This window comes from Hyla sarda, chromosome 7, assembly GCF_029499605.1.
Source record: "Hyla sarda isolate aHylSar1 chromosome 7, aHylSar1.hap1, whole genome shotgun sequence".
Classification (NCBI taxonomy): domain Eukaryota; kingdom Metazoa; phylum Chordata; class Amphibia; order Anura; family Hylidae; genus Hyla; species Hyla sarda.
This window is the reverse complement of record NC_079195.1, coordinates 15,805,633-15,826,315: the sequence shown is the minus strand read 5'-3', so window position 1 is coordinate 15,826,315 and position 20,683 is coordinate 15,805,633. Positions and strand designations below refer to the sequence as shown.

The 20,683-nt window shown below is 45.5% G+C and overlaps 1 protein-coding gene across 3 annotated transcripts in view; it reads left to right on the top strand.

Annotated features, from left to right (window-relative positions):
* The window catches only part of LOC130281997 (EF-hand calcium-binding domain-containing protein 6-like), a 54,016-nt gene that overhangs the window by 15,633 nt on the left and 17,700 nt on the right, over positions 1-20,683 (top strand). For all 3 annotated transcript variants that reach the window (XM_056529806.1, XM_056529807.1, XM_056529805.1), the window contains exons 6-13: positions 676-795; positions 888-1,027; positions 2,385-2,530; positions 2,618-2,814; positions 5,932-6,036; positions 7,901-7,966; positions 14,189-14,299; positions 14,689-14,815. In XM_056529806.1, coding sequence (XP_056385781.1) covers positions 676-795; positions 888-1,027; positions 2,385-2,530; positions 2,618-2,814; positions 5,932-6,036; positions 7,901-7,966; positions 14,189-14,299; positions 14,689-14,815 — 1,012 coding nt within the window. The remainder of the gene's footprint in view (positions 1-675; positions 796-887; positions 1,028-2,384; positions 2,531-2,617; positions 2,815-5,931; positions 6,037-7,900; positions 7,967-14,188; positions 14,300-14,688; positions 14,816-20,683) is intronic.

Genomic DNA, 20,683 nt, shown 5'->3' with positions numbered 1-20,683 from the left:
AATGGCGCATTTCGACCACCGCATGACGAAGCGGCCAACACTCCCCCTCAATACATGTCTATGGCAGAGCCGGAGACTTCCGAATGCAGCGCTCCGGCTCTCCCATAGAGATGTATTGAGGGGGCATGTCGGCCGCTGCATCATGTGGTGGTCGGACACCCCCCCTTGCCGCTGACTGTTAGGGCCATGTACGGGAGATTGCGGGGGGGCCCAGCGGTTGGATCCCCTGTGATCTGAAACTTATCCTCTATACTTAGGATAGGGGATACATTTTCATATCCCAGAGTACTTCTTTAATTTTAATGAATATACTTAAAAAAAATAAATAAAGTTATTTCTTGCATAGAGAAATCAATGGTTTTGAAGGATCAAATGGATTTTTTTCGTATTTGAAGGATATTTTTTTTAGGCCAGATTAATGATGGGCTATTGTATTGGTGTACATGCAAACTCAGTGCCACACTAGTGGTTATAAGCCAGTGGTCTCAAACTATAGCCCTCCAGATGTTGCAAAACTACAACTCCCAGCATGTCCGGACAGCCAACGGCTGTCCGGGCATGCTGGGAGTTGTAGTTTTGCAACATCTGGAGGGCCACAGTTTGAGACCACTGTTATAAGCGGTACTGCAGCTCGAGATCACATGATGAATAAGTAACGCAATTGTATCATTGCAGGCACTTTGAACTGTTGAAATTATTTCCAAACGATTGTCTGAACGCTACGGAACTCCGCTCTGTCCTGACCAAGATAGGGATTAAGATGTCAGAGGAGGAATATAAGAAGTTGTGGAGAAGGTCAGTAAGTAGAGTGCAAGCTCTGTGGACCAGGCTGTCCTCGTCCTTTATCCACACCTACGGTCCTCTATGATCACTGAGTATTCTTACAGATACGCCAAGGATGACGCTGATGTTCTGAGGTTTGACGACTTGCAGTATCATCTAGGTACCAAAAAACTGGAGGAAAACCGCGGTCTGCTCCTGTCTGCGCTGCAGAAGGTGTCTGACAGCCAAGAGCCCCAGCCAATAAGTGAGTGCATGATATCACATCAGAGCCGTAAACTATTACACTTTATTGAGTTGCATCATGTCGCGAATACTACTGTTTAAGGGGGTACTCCGTCCCCTAGACATCTTATCCCCAATCCAAAGGATAGAGGATAAGATGTCTGATCCTGCCGCAGGGGACCCCCGCAATCTCGGCGGCGGCACCCCAGACATCCGGTGCATGGAACGAACTTCGCTCCTTGCCAGATAACTGGCCATGCAGGACGGAGGCTCGTAACATCACGGCCGTGCCCCCTCGATGCAAGTCTATGGGAGGGGGCGTGACGGTTCTAAACAAACGCCGGGTGCAGCAGGGAGATTGCTCGGGATAAGATGTCTGGGGCAGAGTACCCCTTTAAAGACAATGCATCACTAGTTAGGCTACTTTCACATTGCGGTTATGATACGGCAGTGCGACGGGCGTCAGGGGAGCCGGGGAGAATAGCGGGAGAAAAATTACTGCAAGAGCCGTCTTTTTTCTCCTACAGGTCCCAGCAGCCCCCAAAATAGTAAATGGGAGCCGCCGGGACCCGTTCTTGCCCCTTGCTCCCCATCATGAGAATGGCCTTTGAAGGGGTACTCCGCTGCTCAGTGTATGGAACAAACTGTTCCGAACACTGGAGCCGGCAGCTCGTGACGTCATAGCCCCACGCCCTCATGACGTCACGCCCACCCCTCAATGCATGTCTATGGGAGGGGGCGTGACGGCTGTTTCCAAATGCTGAGCAGCGGTTACACACACAAGTCACACACACACAAAAAACAGAGACTTTAACGGCCATTCTCAACAGGGAGCTACAGCAGTGTGAAAGGGGCCTAAGGTGTTGAAAAGGAGCATGACAGTGGAGTCACCACTGGGTGGGAGGGAGCTCATTCTCCACAGGGCTGCAGGGAATTGTAGTTGCAAGCACAGCACACATAGAAGGGAGCCTAGCTGTGCTGCAAGAGGTGGGGTAGATGAGGTGAGGGTGGTTCACCTCCCACCTACAAACAAGGGATCCTGGGAATTGTAGTTGGAGGGAGGGTACAGAAACAGGGAGTAGCCAGTTCACAAAAACAAAGCAGCGACGTTATGAGGGACACAGGACATGGCCATTTACCACCAACACAAGCACAGACCCTTGACAAGCATATCCATTACTGTCTGGCAGGTAAATACTAAAGTCACCTTATGTTGGATAACCCCTTTAAATACATGACATCATAAAGCTATACAGGGTCTGTCAGCGCTGAACAGACCATTCCCAAGCAGTTGCCATGAGAATTAAGGATCAGCCTTAGATGTGACTGGAGAATACAACGCTACAATAACAAAGCTACATATGTAAATCTCTCTACAGAAACAACCAATAAAATAGTCTACAAAATGGGAAATGAAAGGAAGCTGTCGCTGAGTATAGAGAAGTGGCTGAAGGAGAAGTTCAGGGAAGGGGCTCGAGCCATGAAGACTGAGTTCTCGGTATATGACCCTCAGGGATCTGGGATGGTAAGGGGACAACCAAATGGACACCAACAACTCATACTCAAACCCCCCAATGTCCCCAATAACTTTGTGTTGCAACTTTCCTTCTAGGTTTTAAAAGAAAACTTCCTCCAAGTCCTGGAGACGTTCCATCTTCACCTCACCAAGGACCAGTTGGGTCATTTCTTGTCTCGTTGTGGATTGGATGAGACATTGACCAAAGTCAATTACCTGGAATTCCTGCAGCGTCTCCAGACGAGGAGTCAGAATGGAAAAGCGTACGAATTCCTGTGTAAGCCTGAGCTGGGGTACGGTCATAGTCCCACATAGTCCTCAACTATCATGGTTAGAGATGATCTGCGTCATGTGATGCGTCTCGTCGTCAATAGACGATGTGCAATATAAACTCAGATACCTGCAAATACATTGCTTTTCTTTTCATGGTTTATAATAAAAGTTTAGTCACCTCCAGAGCTGCGCTCACAATTCTGCTAGGTTGTAAGGGTTCGTATTGTAACTCAGTTCCTGCTGGTTCAGTGTCTATATATATAATATGCTCTGCTGGGGTCTTCAGCTGTAGGACACTTTGTGGTTGGCTATGCTTTCCATGATACAATTGTCTTCAATGGACAATTTTAAAGAGTACCTCTCATGATCTGCGCCATCATGATAAACCACCCCATCTTTATTTTTATAATTTTTTAGTTTTCTACCTTGATATTGCTCTGTATTTTCTGCTCAGTCAGATTCACAGACTGGGAAGGGACATTCTCCAGCAGGCGTGACATCATCTGAAGCCATACAGGGGAGAATTTCCTCCCTCACTCTGCTACACACAGCCCAGAGCAGTTCAGTGTGAGATGAGCTATGATTGACTAAGGCTGCACACCCCCTCCTCAGCACTCCAGATTGCATTTCCTGATTTTGGACTTCTCCCAGGCCAACAGGAGTCCAAAGACTGTGCAAGAGATGGGGGGAAATGTGCTCAGGACAAGTAGAGAGACACCTAGTGGCAGCTTTTTTTTTTATACACAAATAAAATATGGAGAACTTCATTTTTTTTAAATCAAAGTACATTAGACAGATTTTTTATTTACCATAAGGAGTGCAATAGCAAAAATTAGTTTTAATGAGAGTGCCCATTTAATGCTAAAGATACTGTAAATGCTTTGCTTTCCTCATATCTCAGTGCAGCGCCTGCTGGTTCAATGTATGTGCAGAATATATTATGCAATATTCCTGCTTTATAGGAGATCATATCTCATTGCAGGCGCCAGAAATTCAGTTTCTGTATAGAATGTGCTCTACAGAAATTGAAGCATTGCAGGCCCTGCTGATTCAGTTTCTATACAGAATATGCTATGTGGTGTTCCTAGTGTATAGAAAATCATTTATTATAGGTTCTGATTGTTCAGCATCCATACAGAATAGGCTGTGCAGTGTTTGTAGTTTATAAGAGTTCATATGTGATTGTAGGCTCTGCTGGTTCAGTGTCTGCACAGAATATGCCATGTGGTTTTCTTAGAGTACAATAATTCATATCTTAGTAAAGGCTCTGCTTGTTCAGTGTCTGTACAGAATATGCTACGCAGTGTTCCATGTGTACAATAACTCATGTCTCAGTGCAGGCTCTGCTTGTTTAGTGTCTACACATAATATGTTAAAGGGGTACTCCACCCCTAGACATCTTATCCTAAGGATAGGGGATAAGATGTCTGATCGCGGGGGTCCCACCGCTGGGGACCCCCGCGATCTCCGTGCTGCACCCGGCGTTCGTATAGAGAGCCGGGTGCAGTGCCGGAGCCTCATGACGTCACAGCCACTCCCGCTCGTGACATCATGACCACACCCCTCAATGCAAGTCTATGGGAGGGGGCGTGCCGCCCGTCACGCCCCCTCCCATAGACTTGCATTGAGAGGGAATGGCCGTGACATTAAGAGCGGGGTGTGACCGTAACGTCCTGAGCCTCTGCCCCACTTCGCCATTCATCCGGCACGAAGGGAAGTTTACTCTGTGCACCGGATGTCTGGGGTGCCGCAGCTGAGATTGCAGGGGTCCCCAGCGGCAGGACTGCCCGCAATCAGACATCTTATCCCCTATCCTTTGAATAGAGGGGATAAAATGTCTAGGGGCGGAGTACCCCTTTAAGCACTGTTCTGAATAGACAAGAAGGCATGCCTCATTGTAAACTCTGCTTGTTCAGTGTCTCCACGGAATATGCTAAGCATTACTCTTAGTGTACAGAAAATCAGGTCTCATTGCAGACTCTGCTTGTTCAGTGTCTATACTGAACAGGCCGTGCAGTGTTTGAAGTGCATATATCATTGCAGGCCCTGCTAATTCAGTGTCTGCTTGTGCAGAGTATGCTATAGAGCAGTGCTTCTCAAACTGCGAGGCGACCCCTATTTGTCACAAAAGTGAATATAAACTCAACAGTCCTTTCCTCAGCTACAATAGTCTCTGGTTTTGCAACAAGATTAACTTAGTTTTTTTTTTTTTTTTTGTATTATACAGAATTTTAGAGACAAATAAAAGGTGGGATGAGAAACATTTTTATTTTTTTTATTTTTGCATGGACTTTCACTCCACATAGTGAGGCCCTTGGATCACGTTGGTCTCTTGGATGAGGCCCCAGTAGGAAACCCTTGCGAAGCCCTACTATAGAGTGCACCTAGCCTACAGGAACTCATATTTCAGTGGAGGTCCTGCTTGTTCAATGTCTGATCATAATAGGCTTTTCTTGGCTTTTGGGATAAGCATACCGGTAATAGCAAATTCAGCTATTTATTTAGTGATTTTGAAACTAGACAGATTTTCAACACTTAAAGGAGTACTCCAGGAAAGTATACATATACAAATTACCACACTACCTGGATATGTTCCCTGTAAGCCATCCTGCCTGACATTCATGGCTCCAGTGGCCCCTGTTGTTGTCTTTGGCTGCTTGATATTCTTTGCCATCCTTCCCTCCCCTTGACTACATCTCCCAGCAATCATTGCAGCTCAGCTCTGCCGTCCATCTCACTCTCTGAGAGCAGCCCCCACACTCCTGCTCTGAGCAGCAGAGATAAGTTCAGTGTGTCATTGGCTAAGACTGCACTCACCACCCAGTTCTCAGCACTAAAGGGAGTATAAGTCATTAGTGCAGGGTGGAAACCACATGGTTTGTGTCTTTCAGGAAGGTGGGGGCTGCTTTCAGAGAAGGATTTCACCTTGCATGTAAGTGACAACTGAAAGAGGTAAAACTGCTCTATATAGCTGATAAATGATATTTAGACAATTAAATTGGTTGGTGAGAGGGAAAAGATGGGCTATGGGTTTAGTTCCCCGGAGTAAACTTCTTCAAAAGCTGCAAACATTTTTAAAAATATTCTAACAAATAGAACCAATAACAACTCGTTCTTAAATCTTCTGTTTCCTCCAGGACTGAGAAGAGACAATCACGTTCATGGTCTACAGGCAGCATTACAGAAGACAAACTTGTACAGTTTTTCCATGCTGATTTTAACTCCCTCCTTTCTGAATTTAGGTGAGATTGATAATATACAGTAATGCATATGTGGAAGGGGGTGTGCTGCAGGGCAGATGGAATTACCCTAGGGGCAGATGGCATTAACCCCTTGTATTCGTGACGCCAGAGTGTGGTTTATCCTCAATACCACCCAAAGGTATACTGCTGGATCCTGCAGTCACAGGGGCAATAATGACTCCAACACTTGCTGCAAGGGCTTGCTGGGACTTGCAGTGGTTTTGGACAATTTAGTGCAGGCCACGTTGACTTGACAATAGATGACTGTGACTGACTTGACTGGAGACAGACTAAGCTGTGACTGTAGTTACTTGTAGACTTGTATCTTGTGGCTGCAGACTTGACTTGAGGCTCCGATGACTCCAGACTCTTAGGCTCGACTGCACCTCAGCAAAGACTCAGGAATCAAGAGAGAAGAGACTCCTCCCAGGGCTTTTATGGGGGAGACTCTGGTGAGGTCCCATTGGTCACTCTTAGGTCACCTGGTCACTGATACCTCCTGGGTAACAATCACATGACAAGTCACATGACAACTGGTAATCACATGTTAACCTTTCTAAAAGATAAAACATTCTTATATACATAACATAGGGGATAATATACAATTACAGTAGAACAGATGCCGGGGGCCCAGGGGACACTGCAGGGAGACTGCCTGACAGGGCAGCAATGGTACGGGGTAACACACACTAGTGTCATGTCCTCTCCATACAATACTTAATTAAAATACATAATAGTACAATATAGTAGCTACATTGTAGCAACATTTATTGACCAATACAACTACTCAACTTTGTCCCCACCAGTGTTTACCATCCAGTGTTTACCAACCCATTACACTGCTCAGTACTGCTCTATCATGACCTTCATGTTGCTTTTTACTCTGGTAAGTGTTACTTCTCTCCCCCCCCCACCCCCCACCCCAGTGCTGGATTCACAGCTTACATTGCTCAGTACTGCTCTATTATGTTCTTAATACTACTGCCTCTAGTAAATCTAAGGCAAATCCGACTCGAATACTTTTAGGTTGTACAGGTTTTCTACCTCTGGATGTAAAATAGAAAGTTCCCATTCAAGTGTAAGAGTTATATCCACACTGCTCTATAATATTCTTTATGCTGCTGCTTTCTCTAGTAAGTGTTATACCCCCCCCCCCCCCCCCAGTGCTGGATTCAGAGCTTACACTGCTCCATACTGCTCTATAATATTCTTCATGCTGCTGCTTCCTCTAGTAAGTGTTATATCCCCCTTCCAGTGCTCGATTCAGAGTTTACACTGCTCCATACTGCTCTTTAATGTTCTTCATGCTAGTAAGTGTTATTTCTTTCCCCAGTGCTGGATTCACAGCTTCCACTGCTCCGTACTGATCTATAATGTTCTTAAAACTGTTGTCTTTAGTAAATGTTTGAGAAACACTGGTTTCGGGGGGTAACCTGTATGTAGGTCGGTCTACACAGTAAGGCTATATATTGATCAGAGCCATGCAAGGCACATTGTTTAAGTTTGATATAACCTATCATAGAAGACATTTCTCATCTGTCAGAGGTGCAGATAGAGTGGTCCGGGCTACTGTGCTCCTACAGTAATTTGGCCCTTCATATGACTTGTCAGCTTATACCCAGTGTATCTGTTGATTGGCTGTTCTACAGTGCTTTCACATAGTTCCAATTTTTCTTTTCATAGATAAAAAAAAAATGTTTATTGCCAGAGAATATAATAGACTGTCAGCCTTGTCACATTATACTGACACAATTACTGAACAGCCTTAGAATCTTGTATGATACTATAGTAACATCTGTGTATCAAGAGACACTAAGAGAGCAAATTACTAACAAAAAGTACAAAACATTTTGTCTATTGACAGGAAAGCGGATAAAGATAACCTAAAGGTTATCAGCCCCCGGGACTTTAGAGCGATCCTAGAGAAAAGGTAAATTTACTTATCTGTTATAGACAATAAACAGGGGTATGTACGGCAAATCAGCCAATGGGATTCACTTCTGGATCTCAAAGCAGTAAGAAAATAAAACTGAAATGTCTGATTAGTTATTGTGGCTAAAACTCTGTCCATACCTTGTGTGACCTGATGGCGAGGCAAGAATATATCTATTATAAAAGAGCCCTCTGTTTATGAGAATACAATACTGCCCTATGTATCAGAATATAACTACTATAATACTACCTCCTATGTATAAAAATATAACTACTATAATACTGCCCCTATATACAAGAATATAACTACTATAATACTGCTCCTATATACACAAGAATATAACTACTATAATACTGCTGCTATATACAAGAATATAACTACTATAATACTGCTCCTATATACACAAGAATATAACTACTATAATACTGCTGCTATATACAAGAAAATAACTACTATAATACTGCTCCTATATACAAGAATATACCTACTATAATACTGCTCCTATATACAAGAATATAACTACTTTCTTCTTCGACTTCCGGCAGCACAGAAGGAATAGGCCTGGCCTCTTTTATTCTTCCTAGGACCGCCCACCTAAAAAAAAAAACTCCACAATAGTCAGCCAATGGCATGACAGCATACCTTATAACTAGTCACATCTCATACATTCAAACTGTGTTTTTTTCTGTCCTCTTTTCTTCATAACAGAGGTGTTAATTCACCTTTGCCCACCATTAATCATATTTTCTTTTTTATTTTAGATGTTATTCCCTTGATGTTTTGTATTACACCAGTGTCACCAGTGCGGATCTGAGGGCCAATGTGGGTAACCCTGGCCTACCTGGTGTCTTGCAGTCCCTTTTGACCCATGCGGGAAACCCGGGTTATATGAGGAGGTCTTTTTAGATTTCTGCAAGTTTCTCCCTTCTTAATCACTGGTATGGTGAAAAAGGAGGTGTTTCTGCCTTGGGGTGACGGTTCCCCCGTTTTCGGCAGTTATACAGTCCATTCCCGCGGATACCAGGCGTCTCACGTGCGATCCCGGCATTTGCATGGACGTCTATGGGACTTCCGGTTTGGGCGCCATCTTGTGAATGGCAGTACGCGCATCAGGCGCAGTCAGCAGAGACCGGAAGCGGATGTGGAGCAACCGGATGTGACGTGTCTCTGGTTTGCGGGCGGGTAAGCGCATTTATACGGAGCAGAGACGGCGGTGCCTTGCCTTTCTGTGCAGGCAGCCGGATTTCTCTGCTCCAAAGGTATGACCTGCTCCTCAGTAGCCAGGGCTGAGCGCTCTAATCTTATGTGCGGACTGTTGCTCATATTATGTACTATTACATTTTTAGATGTCAAGCCCCGCCTCCTCTAAGAAAAAGAAGATGAAGACAAAACACAGGGAGTGTGTCTCTTGCCAGCAGCCCCTGCCGGATGAATTATCTGGAGATTTATGTGAAATATGCAAATCTCATTTGACTCCATCTTCGAGTAAACGGAAGTCTTTATGCATCAGTTGTCTTCATCCGTTACCATCAGGCTCAGTTTCTACAGTTTGTAAAAGATGTACTGAACCACAAGAAACCTCTGCCTTCCTTGAGGATGCAAGAAGCTTTTTTTCTTGGTTCAAGTCTGAGTTTAGTTCTAGCTCAGGAGTCAGTCTGAAAAATAAGAAAGAAGAACGTAAAGCAGAACCCTCTGCTTCTTCCTCATCAGAAAACGCTTCAGCTCAGTCTGACTCCTCAGATTCTGAAGATATTATTACAGAAGATTTTTTTCTTTTCAAGAAGGAGAATGCGGGAAAATTAATTAGAGCAGTAAAAGATATTATGGAATCTTCAAAGCAAAAGTTCAGGGAAGATAAGGAGAGTCTCTTCTATTTCCCCAAAAAACCTTCTGAAGTTTTGACAGGTCATCCAGTCTTAAAAACTATAGTGGAGAAAGAATTTAAAAAACCAGACAGTAGGCTGGAATTAGGTTCTAGATTTAGAGCAGTATATAAGTTGGATCCATCTGAGTCTGAATCCTGGGAGAACCCTGCTAAAGTGGATCGACCTGTAGCCAGGTTATCTAGAAGAACACTGCTACCCTCTGAGGATTCTTCTATACTTAAGGATCCTATGGATAAGAAGACAGATATTCTGATAAAACGTGCCTACTGTAATACAGCTGCTTTAATGAAAGCATCCCTTGCTTCTGTACCTGTAACCCGGGCTATTCGAGTCTGGCTGAGCCAACTTGGAAGAAATATTCAGGAGGGAATTTCTAGAATTGATCTCTTGGAGGAAATTGATACATTAAAGACTGCGGCGGATTTCGCATGTGATCTCCCCCTAGACGTGACAAGAATATGTGCGAAGAACCTTGCAGTATTAAATTCAGCCAGAAGGGCTATCTACCTTAAGCCATGGCCAGGCGATGCCTCATCTAAAATTAACTTCTGTGCACTACCGTTTGAAGCTGGTTTTCTAGTAGGATCACAACTGGAAAGTATCCTGGAAGCAGAGAAAGGAGAGAAGGCTCTGGCGTTTCCCTTCGCCAGACAGCGGAAGCAGTTCCAGCCCTTTAGATTTCGCAAGACTGGTTTTAAAAGAAGACCGTATCAAGAAAGAAGATACAATAAAAGATTCCAAGAAAATAGGAGAAGACAGCCGGATCAAAAGCAACCAAAAACAGAATTCTGACTACCTCGGGTCAGGTTCAGTAGGAGCAAGGCTGCTGAATTTCTTTCCAGCCTGGCTGGAGATGACTACAGACAAGTGGGTGCTAAGAATTATTGCAGAAGGTTACAGTCTAAATTTTGTGTCGATACCCCCCGAGAGGTTCATCGTCAACAGAGCGAATTCAATTGTTCAGCTTCTTCTCAGAGATTTTCTAAACAAAAGAGCCCTAGAACCTGTTCCACCAGAACAGCAAGGTTACGGAGTCTACTCACACGTCTTCCCCGTTCCAAAATCAAACGGCAAATGGAGATTAATCATAGATCTGCGATACCTAAATCGCTATTTAGCAAAGGAAAAATTTCGCATGGAAAATGTAAGGTCCGCTACTCATCTAATTCAGCCTCACGACTGGATGGTTTCATTGGACTTAATGGACGCTTATTTGCATGTCCCCATAGAAGAAAAATCCAGAAAATTTCTGAGAGTTGCCGTGTTCCTAGACCAAAGAATTCACCACTTCCAGTTTCGGGCCATGCCCTTTGGCCTGACTTCGGCCCCAAGGGTATTTACAAAGATCGCAGTTACAGTCGTAGCTACCCTAAGACTACAAGGAATACAAATAATACCATATTTAGACGATTGGTTGCTTGTTGCAACCACCCAGGAACTCCTCCTACAACACTTACAGACAGCTCTGAATCTCTTGAACAGGCTTGGGTTTATTCTCAATCCCCAGAAATCAGAACTTTCACCAACAAAAACAAAACGTTTCCTAGGCATGATAATTAGTTCAGTATGTCAGAAAGTCTTTCTTCCGGCGGAGAAACAGGACAAAATCATCTTTCAAGTAAAGACTCTGATAAAGTCTCCCTCTACATCCATCAGGAGAGCGATGCAGACACTGGGTTTAATGACTGCAGCAATAGACGCAGTGCCTTATGCCAGGGCACACATGAGGGATTTACAGAGGGAAATCCTTACAGTTTGGGACAGAGTTCCCAATTCTCTGGACTCCACCATCTCATTGTCAGGGCACACCCGACTGAAGTTACGTTGGTGGCTGCAGAAGAACAACTTGAATATGGGGAAAAGTTTCAAACCTCAGAACCCTGTGGTGATAACTACAGATGCCTCCAGATGGGGTTGGGGGGCCCACCTCGGAACCCAATGGATTCAAGGAGTTTGGTCAAGAGAAGAGTCTCATTTATCATCCAACCTAAGAGAACTGAAAGCGATCCGGTTAGCCATAATGCATTTCTCTCCACAGATTTCAAACGCGTCAGTTCTGATTCAGTCAGACAATCTGGTCTCGGTGTATTACATCCAAAAAGAAGGGGGGACAAGATCTACAGCTCTACAAAAAGAATGCAGCAGGATAATGTCCTGGGCAGAACATCATCGCATCTCTCTGATGGCGACTCACATAAAAGGGTCTCTAAATTATCAAGCCGACTGGTTAAGCCGACGGAAGTTAGATCCCAACGAATGGGAACTGAATCCCAAGTATTTTGCTCAGATAACCCGCAAATGGGGGTTACCTGTATGGGACTTGATGGCCACGAGACGCAACAAGAAGGTTCTGAAGTTTTGCTCAAGATATTGCACAGACCTTCCAGATCATCTGGATGCCTTCACCATGAGCTGGAAAGACCTCTTTGTTTATCTCTTCCCTCCAATTCCATTAATCAACAAGATTCTGAACAAGATCATCATAGACGAGCCGGCAGCTCTACTAATCGCACCCTTTTGGCCCCGGAGGGCCTGGTTTCCTCTATTATTTCGTCTCTCGAGGGGAGAATATTGGAAGTTACCGCTAGAGAAGGATCTCCTCCTGCAGAACGGATTATATCACCAACATCTCGACAGATTACATCTGACTCTCTGGATTTTGAGAGGGAAAAATTCAGACAGAGAGGGTTATCAGATGAAGTAATAGAGACCTTACTAGCAGCTAGAAGACCTTCTACTAACTTATTGTATGCGAAGCTCTGGAAAAAGTTTAGCTCCTGGAGAGAAGAGAAGGGGCTGACAGAGATCTCTGTATCTGTTATTTTACAGTTTCTACAAGAGGGATTTCTAAAGGGCTTGAAGCCTAATACTCTTCGTGTTCATGTCACAGCCATCAACGCTTATACTGATGGAGAATTTATGGGACAACCCCTTATTGCTAGGTTTTTCAAAGCTTTGAAGAATCTAAGACCTACAGTAAAACCTCCGGTTTCTGCATGGGACCTATCTCTAGTGCTGTCCAGACTTTCCCTGCCTCCCTTTGAACCATTACAGGAAGCGGAAATAAAGTGGCTATCCTACAAGGTTCTTTTTTTGGTCGCCATCACGTCGGCTAAAAGACTAGGTGAATTGCAGGCCTTGTCGGCATATCCCCCTTACACCAAGTTCACTCCGGGGGGAGTTCTTCTCCGTACAATTCCATCTTTTATCCCAAAAGTAGCTTCAATGGAGAACATCAATAGAGAGATCTTCCTTCCTACCTTTCTACCATCCGAATCTTCCTCGTTGGATGTCAGATCTGCTCTGCTAGTGTATTTACAAAGAGTGAAATCTTTCAGAATTGATGAAAATCTATTTATTCAATTTTCTGGAATGAGGAAGGGAAAGAAAGCGGCTAAAGACACCTTGGCGAGATGGCTGAAGTCAGTAATACTGGAGTGTTATAGGTTGGAAAACAAAGAACCCCCCTTTCAAATCAGAGCTCATTCCACCAGAGCCACTGCTACTTCTTGGGCGGAGAGAGCACAAGTACCGTTGACAGATATATGCAATGCAGCCTCGTGGTCAACCTCCTCCACCTTTGTCAACCATTACAGGCTTAATCTTCAAGCAGAGAATCCAGCCTTTAGCACTGGGGTACTATCTGCAGTATTTCAGCAATAAACCCTACCCCTGTTCTCTAAGCTAGCGAGAATTCCTTCTGTGCTGCCGGAAGTCGAAGAAGAAAGTTGAAATTGTATACTTACCGTAATTTCTCTTTCTTCGAGACAGAAGGCAGCACATATAACCCACCCAATAAAATCAATTAAGCATCAGAGAAAAGAGTCTAGTTATTTACACAGTTTGAATGTATGAGATGTGACTAATTATAAGGTATGCTGTCATGCCATTGGCTGACTATTGTGGAGTTTTTTTTAGGTGGGCGGTCCTAGGAAGAATAAAAGAGGCCAGGCCTATTCCTTCTGTGCTGCCTTCTGTCTCGAAGAAAGAGAAATTACGGTAAGTATACAATTTCAACTATAATACTGCTCCTATATACAAGAATATATCTACTATAATACTGCTCCTATATACAAGAATATAACTACTATAATACCGCTCCTATATACAAGAATATAACTACTATAATACTGCTCCTATATACAAGAATATAACTACTATAATACCGCTCCTATATACAAGAATATAACTACTATAATACTGCTCCTATATACAAGAATATATCTACTATAATACTGCTCCTATATACAAGAATATAACTACTATAATACTGCTCCTATATACAAGAATATAACTACTATAATACTGCATACAGAAAATCATTTGTTTATAGATTTTCTCTGAAGGTAACAGAGGAGGAGTTTGTCCATCTGTCGGAGACGTTACCCGTGGATCATGACGGGGACATCAGATATTTGGAGTTTATGGCCAAATTCGATACCAGGTAAAAAGTGAAAGCAATTAGTGAGAATAGAGATTGATGTCGGGAGAAGAAGAAACACTTCTGTTAAATGAGAAACATTTGTTGCTGGATACAATGTGACTATTGTGTGTAGGATGACCCTGGGCAGATGGAGAATCCGATTAAATATCTTACCGGGGATGATCTGCCCTCTAGTGGTCAAAGGGGTTAATTACAGACATAAATATCATTCTAGCTGAGTGTTTCTCAACCAGGGTGCCTCCAGCTGTTGCAAACCTACAACTCCCAGCATGCCTTCGGCTGTCCGGGCATGCTGGGAGTTGTAGATTTGCAACAGCTGGAGACACCCTGATTGGGAAACGCTGTTCTAGCCATTGCAGAGGTTGATTTGCGTATGTAACAATTTACAGGGACGGAAATTTAAGCATCTGGGACGGACGGGAGACGGTCCTGACTGACTACAGCCGAAAGCCAAAAGTAACCGATACAAGTGGTGATGACAAAAATAGTCACTCGAGGAAGAGGAGCGTGGAGCAGGTAAAATGTTTGCAAGGACATGCACAGGTTGACTAGAAAGGGGGCTTGAGCGTTACTCCTAAAAGTGCCCTGGGCAGTCTGGCATTATTATGTGGACATTTATATAAGAAATTATGGGAAGTGCCCTTTTTTAAGTTTAGCCCCTGCCCCCTAAAATGTCTGTGCACATCCCTGTATGTATGAGAAACAAAGTAAGCAATCAAATCTAAATCTAAATGGTTTTCAAATAAAGCCTACCATACATAGCTTTGTGATACCTTATTTAAGAAAATGCTTCTTTCCCCTCTTTTCAGGCTCCTATCCCTCCCCTACCTCATATCTTTAAGCTCTCTAAGACAATCCATTCATATACGCCAGAGATTAGACAGATTTTTGGCATCAGATCAGGTTACAGCTGCCCATAGATGTCTATAGAGAAGGAAGAAAGAGAGAGAGAGCAGAAAGTCAAGTTACAGCTGCCCATAGATGTCTATAGAGAAGGAAGAGAGAGAGAGAGCAAAGAGTCAGAGGCATGCGGAAGCACACAGAAGCTGTTGCTGCTGCTTTCTATGTCACCACAGTGCTGGATTTACAACTTGCACTGATCAGTATTGCTCTATAATGTCCTTCATTCTGCTGCTTCTTCTAGTAAGCGTTGTATCCCCCGGAGTGCTTGATTTAAAACTTAGACTGCTCAGTACTGTTTGATATGTTCTTCATGATGCTGCTTCCTTTAGTAAGTATTATATCCTCCCCCTTCAGTGCTGGATTTACAGCTTATGCTACCCAGCACTGTTCTATAATTTTGGAAATACTGCTGCTTTTAGTAAATGTTATATCTCCCCCAGTAATGGATGATTCATCGTGTAAACTGCTCAGTACTTCTCTATAATGTCATTCATACTACTGCTGCTGCTGCCTCAAGTAATAGAGATATCCACAATGAGTGGGGAAATCACAGCTTACACTGCTCAGTACTGCTCTATATTGTCCTCCATACTGCTGCTGCTTCGGATGATGTGAAGTAGAGATGTAAGGAAGAGGAATCACCACTTCTGTGTGTGCAGTGTATGGAGACATCGTAGCAGCTACCCTACACCCACTAGCTCAGGGACAACTAGAATTTAGCAACAGAGTCTGCAGAGGGAAAAACTGGTGAATAATTTTATTAAAAAAAAGTTATAGAACATCAAAAAAATAATGATTCAGGAAAGTCACCTGAAGCACCAGTGTGTAAAAAAACGACTACAACTTTTTATTAGATTTAATGTTTCTGGAAGCACAAAGAAGCTTCTTCTGCTTTCTATCTCACTAAGTGCTGGATTTACAATTTATACTTCTCAGCACTGCTCTAAAATGTCCTTCATGCTGCTGCTTCCTCTAGTAAGTGTTTTATCTCTCCTTAGTGCTCTATTCACATCTTACACTGCTCAGTACTTCTCTTAAATGTCATTAACACTGCTGCCTTCAGTAAACGTTATATCTTTCCCCCAGTACTGTATGATACATGATGTAAACTTCTCTAAACTGCTCTAAAATGTCCTTCAAGTTGCAGCCTCTAGTAATTGTTATATCCACCACCGGTGTGTGATTCACAGCTTACACTGCTCAGTACTGCTCTATAATGTCCTCAATGCTGCTGAAGGTGTGCTGTAGAGATGTAAGGAAGCAGGATCTTCTGCAGTATATGGAAACATCATAGCAGCTAGTCTATACCTACTAGCTCAGGGACAACTGAAATTTAGCGATGGAGTCTGCAGAGGGGAAAAAATGCCATAAAAGGTAATATAAAGTCCAGAAATACTAATTTAAAAACTGAATTACCAGTGTCCAATAAAAATAAGGGCAACATTCAATTAGATTTAAAAATTTCATTGTGCACAATTTTGAAGATCTCTGCTTGATGTGAGTGAATAGAATTTTTTTTTTTTTTTTTACATCTGTAGGCTAAAAATCCATCCTGCCTAAAACTTCTCACAGCTTAGGGCAGTGTCTAGACTGCATTCAGCTGTAACAAACTAAAAGCTAAAAGAAGTATTGGGTCATGTTCAAATTATGTCAATTTCATGCTTAAAGCCTAGCACAATCCACTGATATTTCAGACCTTATTCACACACTCCAGAAAGAAAACATCATTGCAGTAGAAATAATTGTCTGTAGATTGTAAGATTCACATCATGGATGTTGGGAGTTGGAGTTATGCAACAGCTAGAGGCACCCATGTTTATAGAATACCAGTAGTATGTTTCACCCCAGTGCTGAATTTACAACTAGTAGTATGTTTCACCCCAGTGCTGAATTTACAACTTACACTGCTTAGTACTGCTCTATAAAGGTTCTTCATGCTTGTCACGATGCCGGCTGGCAGGAGGTGGATCCTCTGTGCCAGAGAGGGATGGCGAGGACCGTGCTAGTGGACCGGTTCTAAGACACTACTGGTTTTCACCAGAGCCCGCCGCAAAGCGGGATGGTCTTGCTGCGGCGGTAGTGACCAGGTCGTATCCACTAGCAACGGCACCTCTCTGGCTGCTGAAGATAGGCGAGGTACAAGGGAGTAGGCAGAAGCAAAGTCGGACGTAGCAGAAGGTCGGGGGCAGGCGGCAAGGTTCGTAGTCAGGGGAGATAGCAATAGTTCTGGTACACAGGGTATAAACACACAAAGAACGCTTTCACTGGCACTAAGGCAACAAGATCCGGCAAGGGAGTGCAAGGGAGGAGACTAGATATAAGCAGGGAACAGGTGGGAACCAATTAAGCTAATTGGGCCAGGCACCAATCATTGGTGCACTGGCCCTTTAAGTCTCAGGGAGCTGGCGCGCGCGCGCCCTAGAGAGCGGAGCCGCGCGCGCCAGCACATGACCGCAGGAGACGGGAACGGGTAAGTGACCTGGGATGCGACTCGCAAGCGGGCGCGTCCCGCTGTGCGAATCGCATCCCCAACGGCCATGGCAGAGCAGCGCTCCCGGTCAGCGCTGACCGGGGAGCTGCAGGGAGAAGGACGCCGTGAGCGCTCCGGGGAGGAGCGGGGACCCGGAGCGCTAGGCGTAACAGTACCCCCCCCCTTAGGTCTCCCCTTCTCTTTATCGGGTAACTGCCTCCCCTGGGATGAGGACACCGGGAAAGGATGGAGGGATTCCTCAACGGCAGGCAGAACCGCAGGAGTAGGAATGGGGAGAGAGGGCAGAGGGCGGGACCTGGCACGGGGCAGTGTGACACCAGGACGAGGGCCATGAGGGGACACAGAAGCTTGCCTGATGGAACTGGGAGGGGGGGAGGGGCATTTCCTGTGGCAGGCAGAGTCCTTAATGACCTTAGGGGGACCAGATACAGGAGGAACCACAGAGTTACGGCAAGGGTTACTGGGAACCGGTTTTAGACAGTTCTTGGAACAAGAGGACCCCCAACTCTTGATCTCCCCAGTGGACCAATCCAGGGTTGGGGAATGAAGTTGAAGCCAGGGAAGTCCAAGGAGAATTTCCGAGGTGCAATTGGGGAGGACCAAAAGTTCAATTCTCTCGTGGTGAGATCCGATGCTCATAAGAAGGGGCTCTGTGCGGAAACGTATGGTACAGTCCACCCTGGCTCCGTTGACCGCGGAAATGTGGAGTGGCTTGACAAGACGGGTCACCGGAATCCGGAATTTATTCACAAAGGAGTCCCGAATAAAATTCCCAGAAGCTCCAGAGTCCAGGCAGGCCACGGCTGAGAGGGGAGAGCTGGCTGAAGTGGAAATCCGAACAGGTACCGTGAGACGTGGAGAAGCCGACTTGGCATCAAGAGACGCCACACCCACGAGAGCTGAGTGCGAGCGTGCGTTTCCCAGACGTGGAGGACGGATTGGGCAATCCACCAGAAAATGTTCAGTACTGGCACAGTACAAACAAAGATTCTCTTCCTTACGGCGATTCCTCTCTTCCAGGGTCAGGCGAGACCGATCCACTTGCATGGCCTCCTCGGCGGGAGGCCTAGGCGCAGATTGCAGTGGAGACTGTGGGAGAGGTGTCCAGAGATCTAAGTCCTTTTCCTGGCGGAGCTCTTGATGCCTCTCAGAAAAACGCATGTCAATGCGAGTGGCTAGATGAATGAGTTCATGCAGGTTAGCAGGAGTCTCTCGTGCGGCCAGAACATCCTTAATGTTGCTGGATAGGCCTTTTTTAAAGGTCGCGCAGAGAGCCTCATTATTCCAGGATAGTTCAGAAGCAAGAGTACGGAATTGTATGGCGTACTCGCCAACGGAGGAATTACCCTGGACCAGGTTCAGCAGGGCAGTCTCAGCAGAAGAGGCTCGGGCAGGTTCCTCAAAGACACTTCGAATTTCCGAGAAGAAGGAGTGTACAGAGGCAGTGACAGGGTCATCGCGGTCCCAGAGCGGTGTGGCCCATGACAGGGCTTTTCCAGACAGAAGGCTGACTACGAAAGCCACCTTAGACCTTTCAGTAGGAAACTGATCCGACATCATCTCCAGATGCAGGGAACATTGGGAAAGGAAGCCACGGCAAAACTTAGAGTCCCCATTAAATTTGTCCGGCAAAGACAGGCGGAGGCTAGGAGTGGCCACTCGCTGCGGAAGAGGTGCAGGAGCTGGCGGAGGAGATGGTTGCTGCTGCTGTAGCTGAGACTGAATCTGCTGTAGCTGCGACTGGAGTTGCTGAGTCATGGTGGTCAAGTACGACAGCTGGTGATCTTGTTGGGCAATTTGTCGGGCTTGCTGGGCGACCAGTGTGGGGAGGTCGGCGACAACAGGCAGAGGAACTTCAGCGGGATCCATGGCCGGATCTACTGTCACGATGCCGGCTGGCAGGAGGTGGATCCTCTGTGCCAGAGAGGGATGGCGAGGACCGTGCTAGTGGACCGGTTCTAAGACACTACTGGTTTTCACCAGAGCCCGCCGCAAAGCGGGATGGTCTTGCTGCGGCGGTAGTGACCAGGTCGTATCCACTAGCAACGGCACCTCTCTGGCTGCTGAAGATAGGCGAGGTACAAGGGAGTAGGCAGAAGCAAAGTCGGACGTAGCAGAAGGTCGGGGGCAGGCGGCAAGGTTCGTAGTCAGGGGAGATAGCAATAGTTCTGGTACACAGGGTATAAACACACAAAGAACGCTTTCACTGGCACTAAGGCAACAAGATCCGGCAAGGGAGTGCAAGGGAGGAGACTAGATATAAGCAGGGAACAGGTGGGAACCAATTAAGCTAATTGGGCCAGGCACCAATCATTGGTGCACTGGCCCTTTAAGTCTCAGGGAGCTGGCGCGCGCGCGCCCTAGAGAGCGGAGCCGCGCGCGCCAGCACATGACCGCAGGAGACGGGAACGGGTAAGTGACCTGGGATGCGACTCGCAAGCGGGCGCGTCCCGCTGTGCGAATCGCATCCCCAACGGCCATGGCAGAGCAGCGCTCCCGGTCAGCGCTGACCGGGGAGCTGCAGGGAGAAGGACGCCGTGAGCGCTCCGGGGAGGAGCGGGGACCCGGAGCGCTAGGCGTAACAATGCTGTTGCTTCCTCTAGTATGTGTTATATGTAAAATTCACATCATGTAAATTATTTCCACGTATTTCTCATGAAAAATATCCAGGTTCAGTGTAGTATTTCCCAAACAGGGTGCCTCCAGCTGCTGCAAAACTAAAACTCCCAGCATGCCCGTAAAGCTGGAGGCACCCTGTTTGGGAAACACTGGTTCTAGATATAATCTGGTTTCTGCCTCACCCCCATGCTGGATTTACAACTTAGACTGCTCAGTACTGCTCTATAATGTCCTTTGTGCTGCTGCTTTTTCTAGTGTTATATCTTCCCCCAGTGCTGGATTCCAAGCTTACACTGCTCAGTGCTGCTCTATAATGCCCTTCATGTTGCTACTTACTCTAGTTGGGGTTATATCTCCCCGCAGTGCTGGAT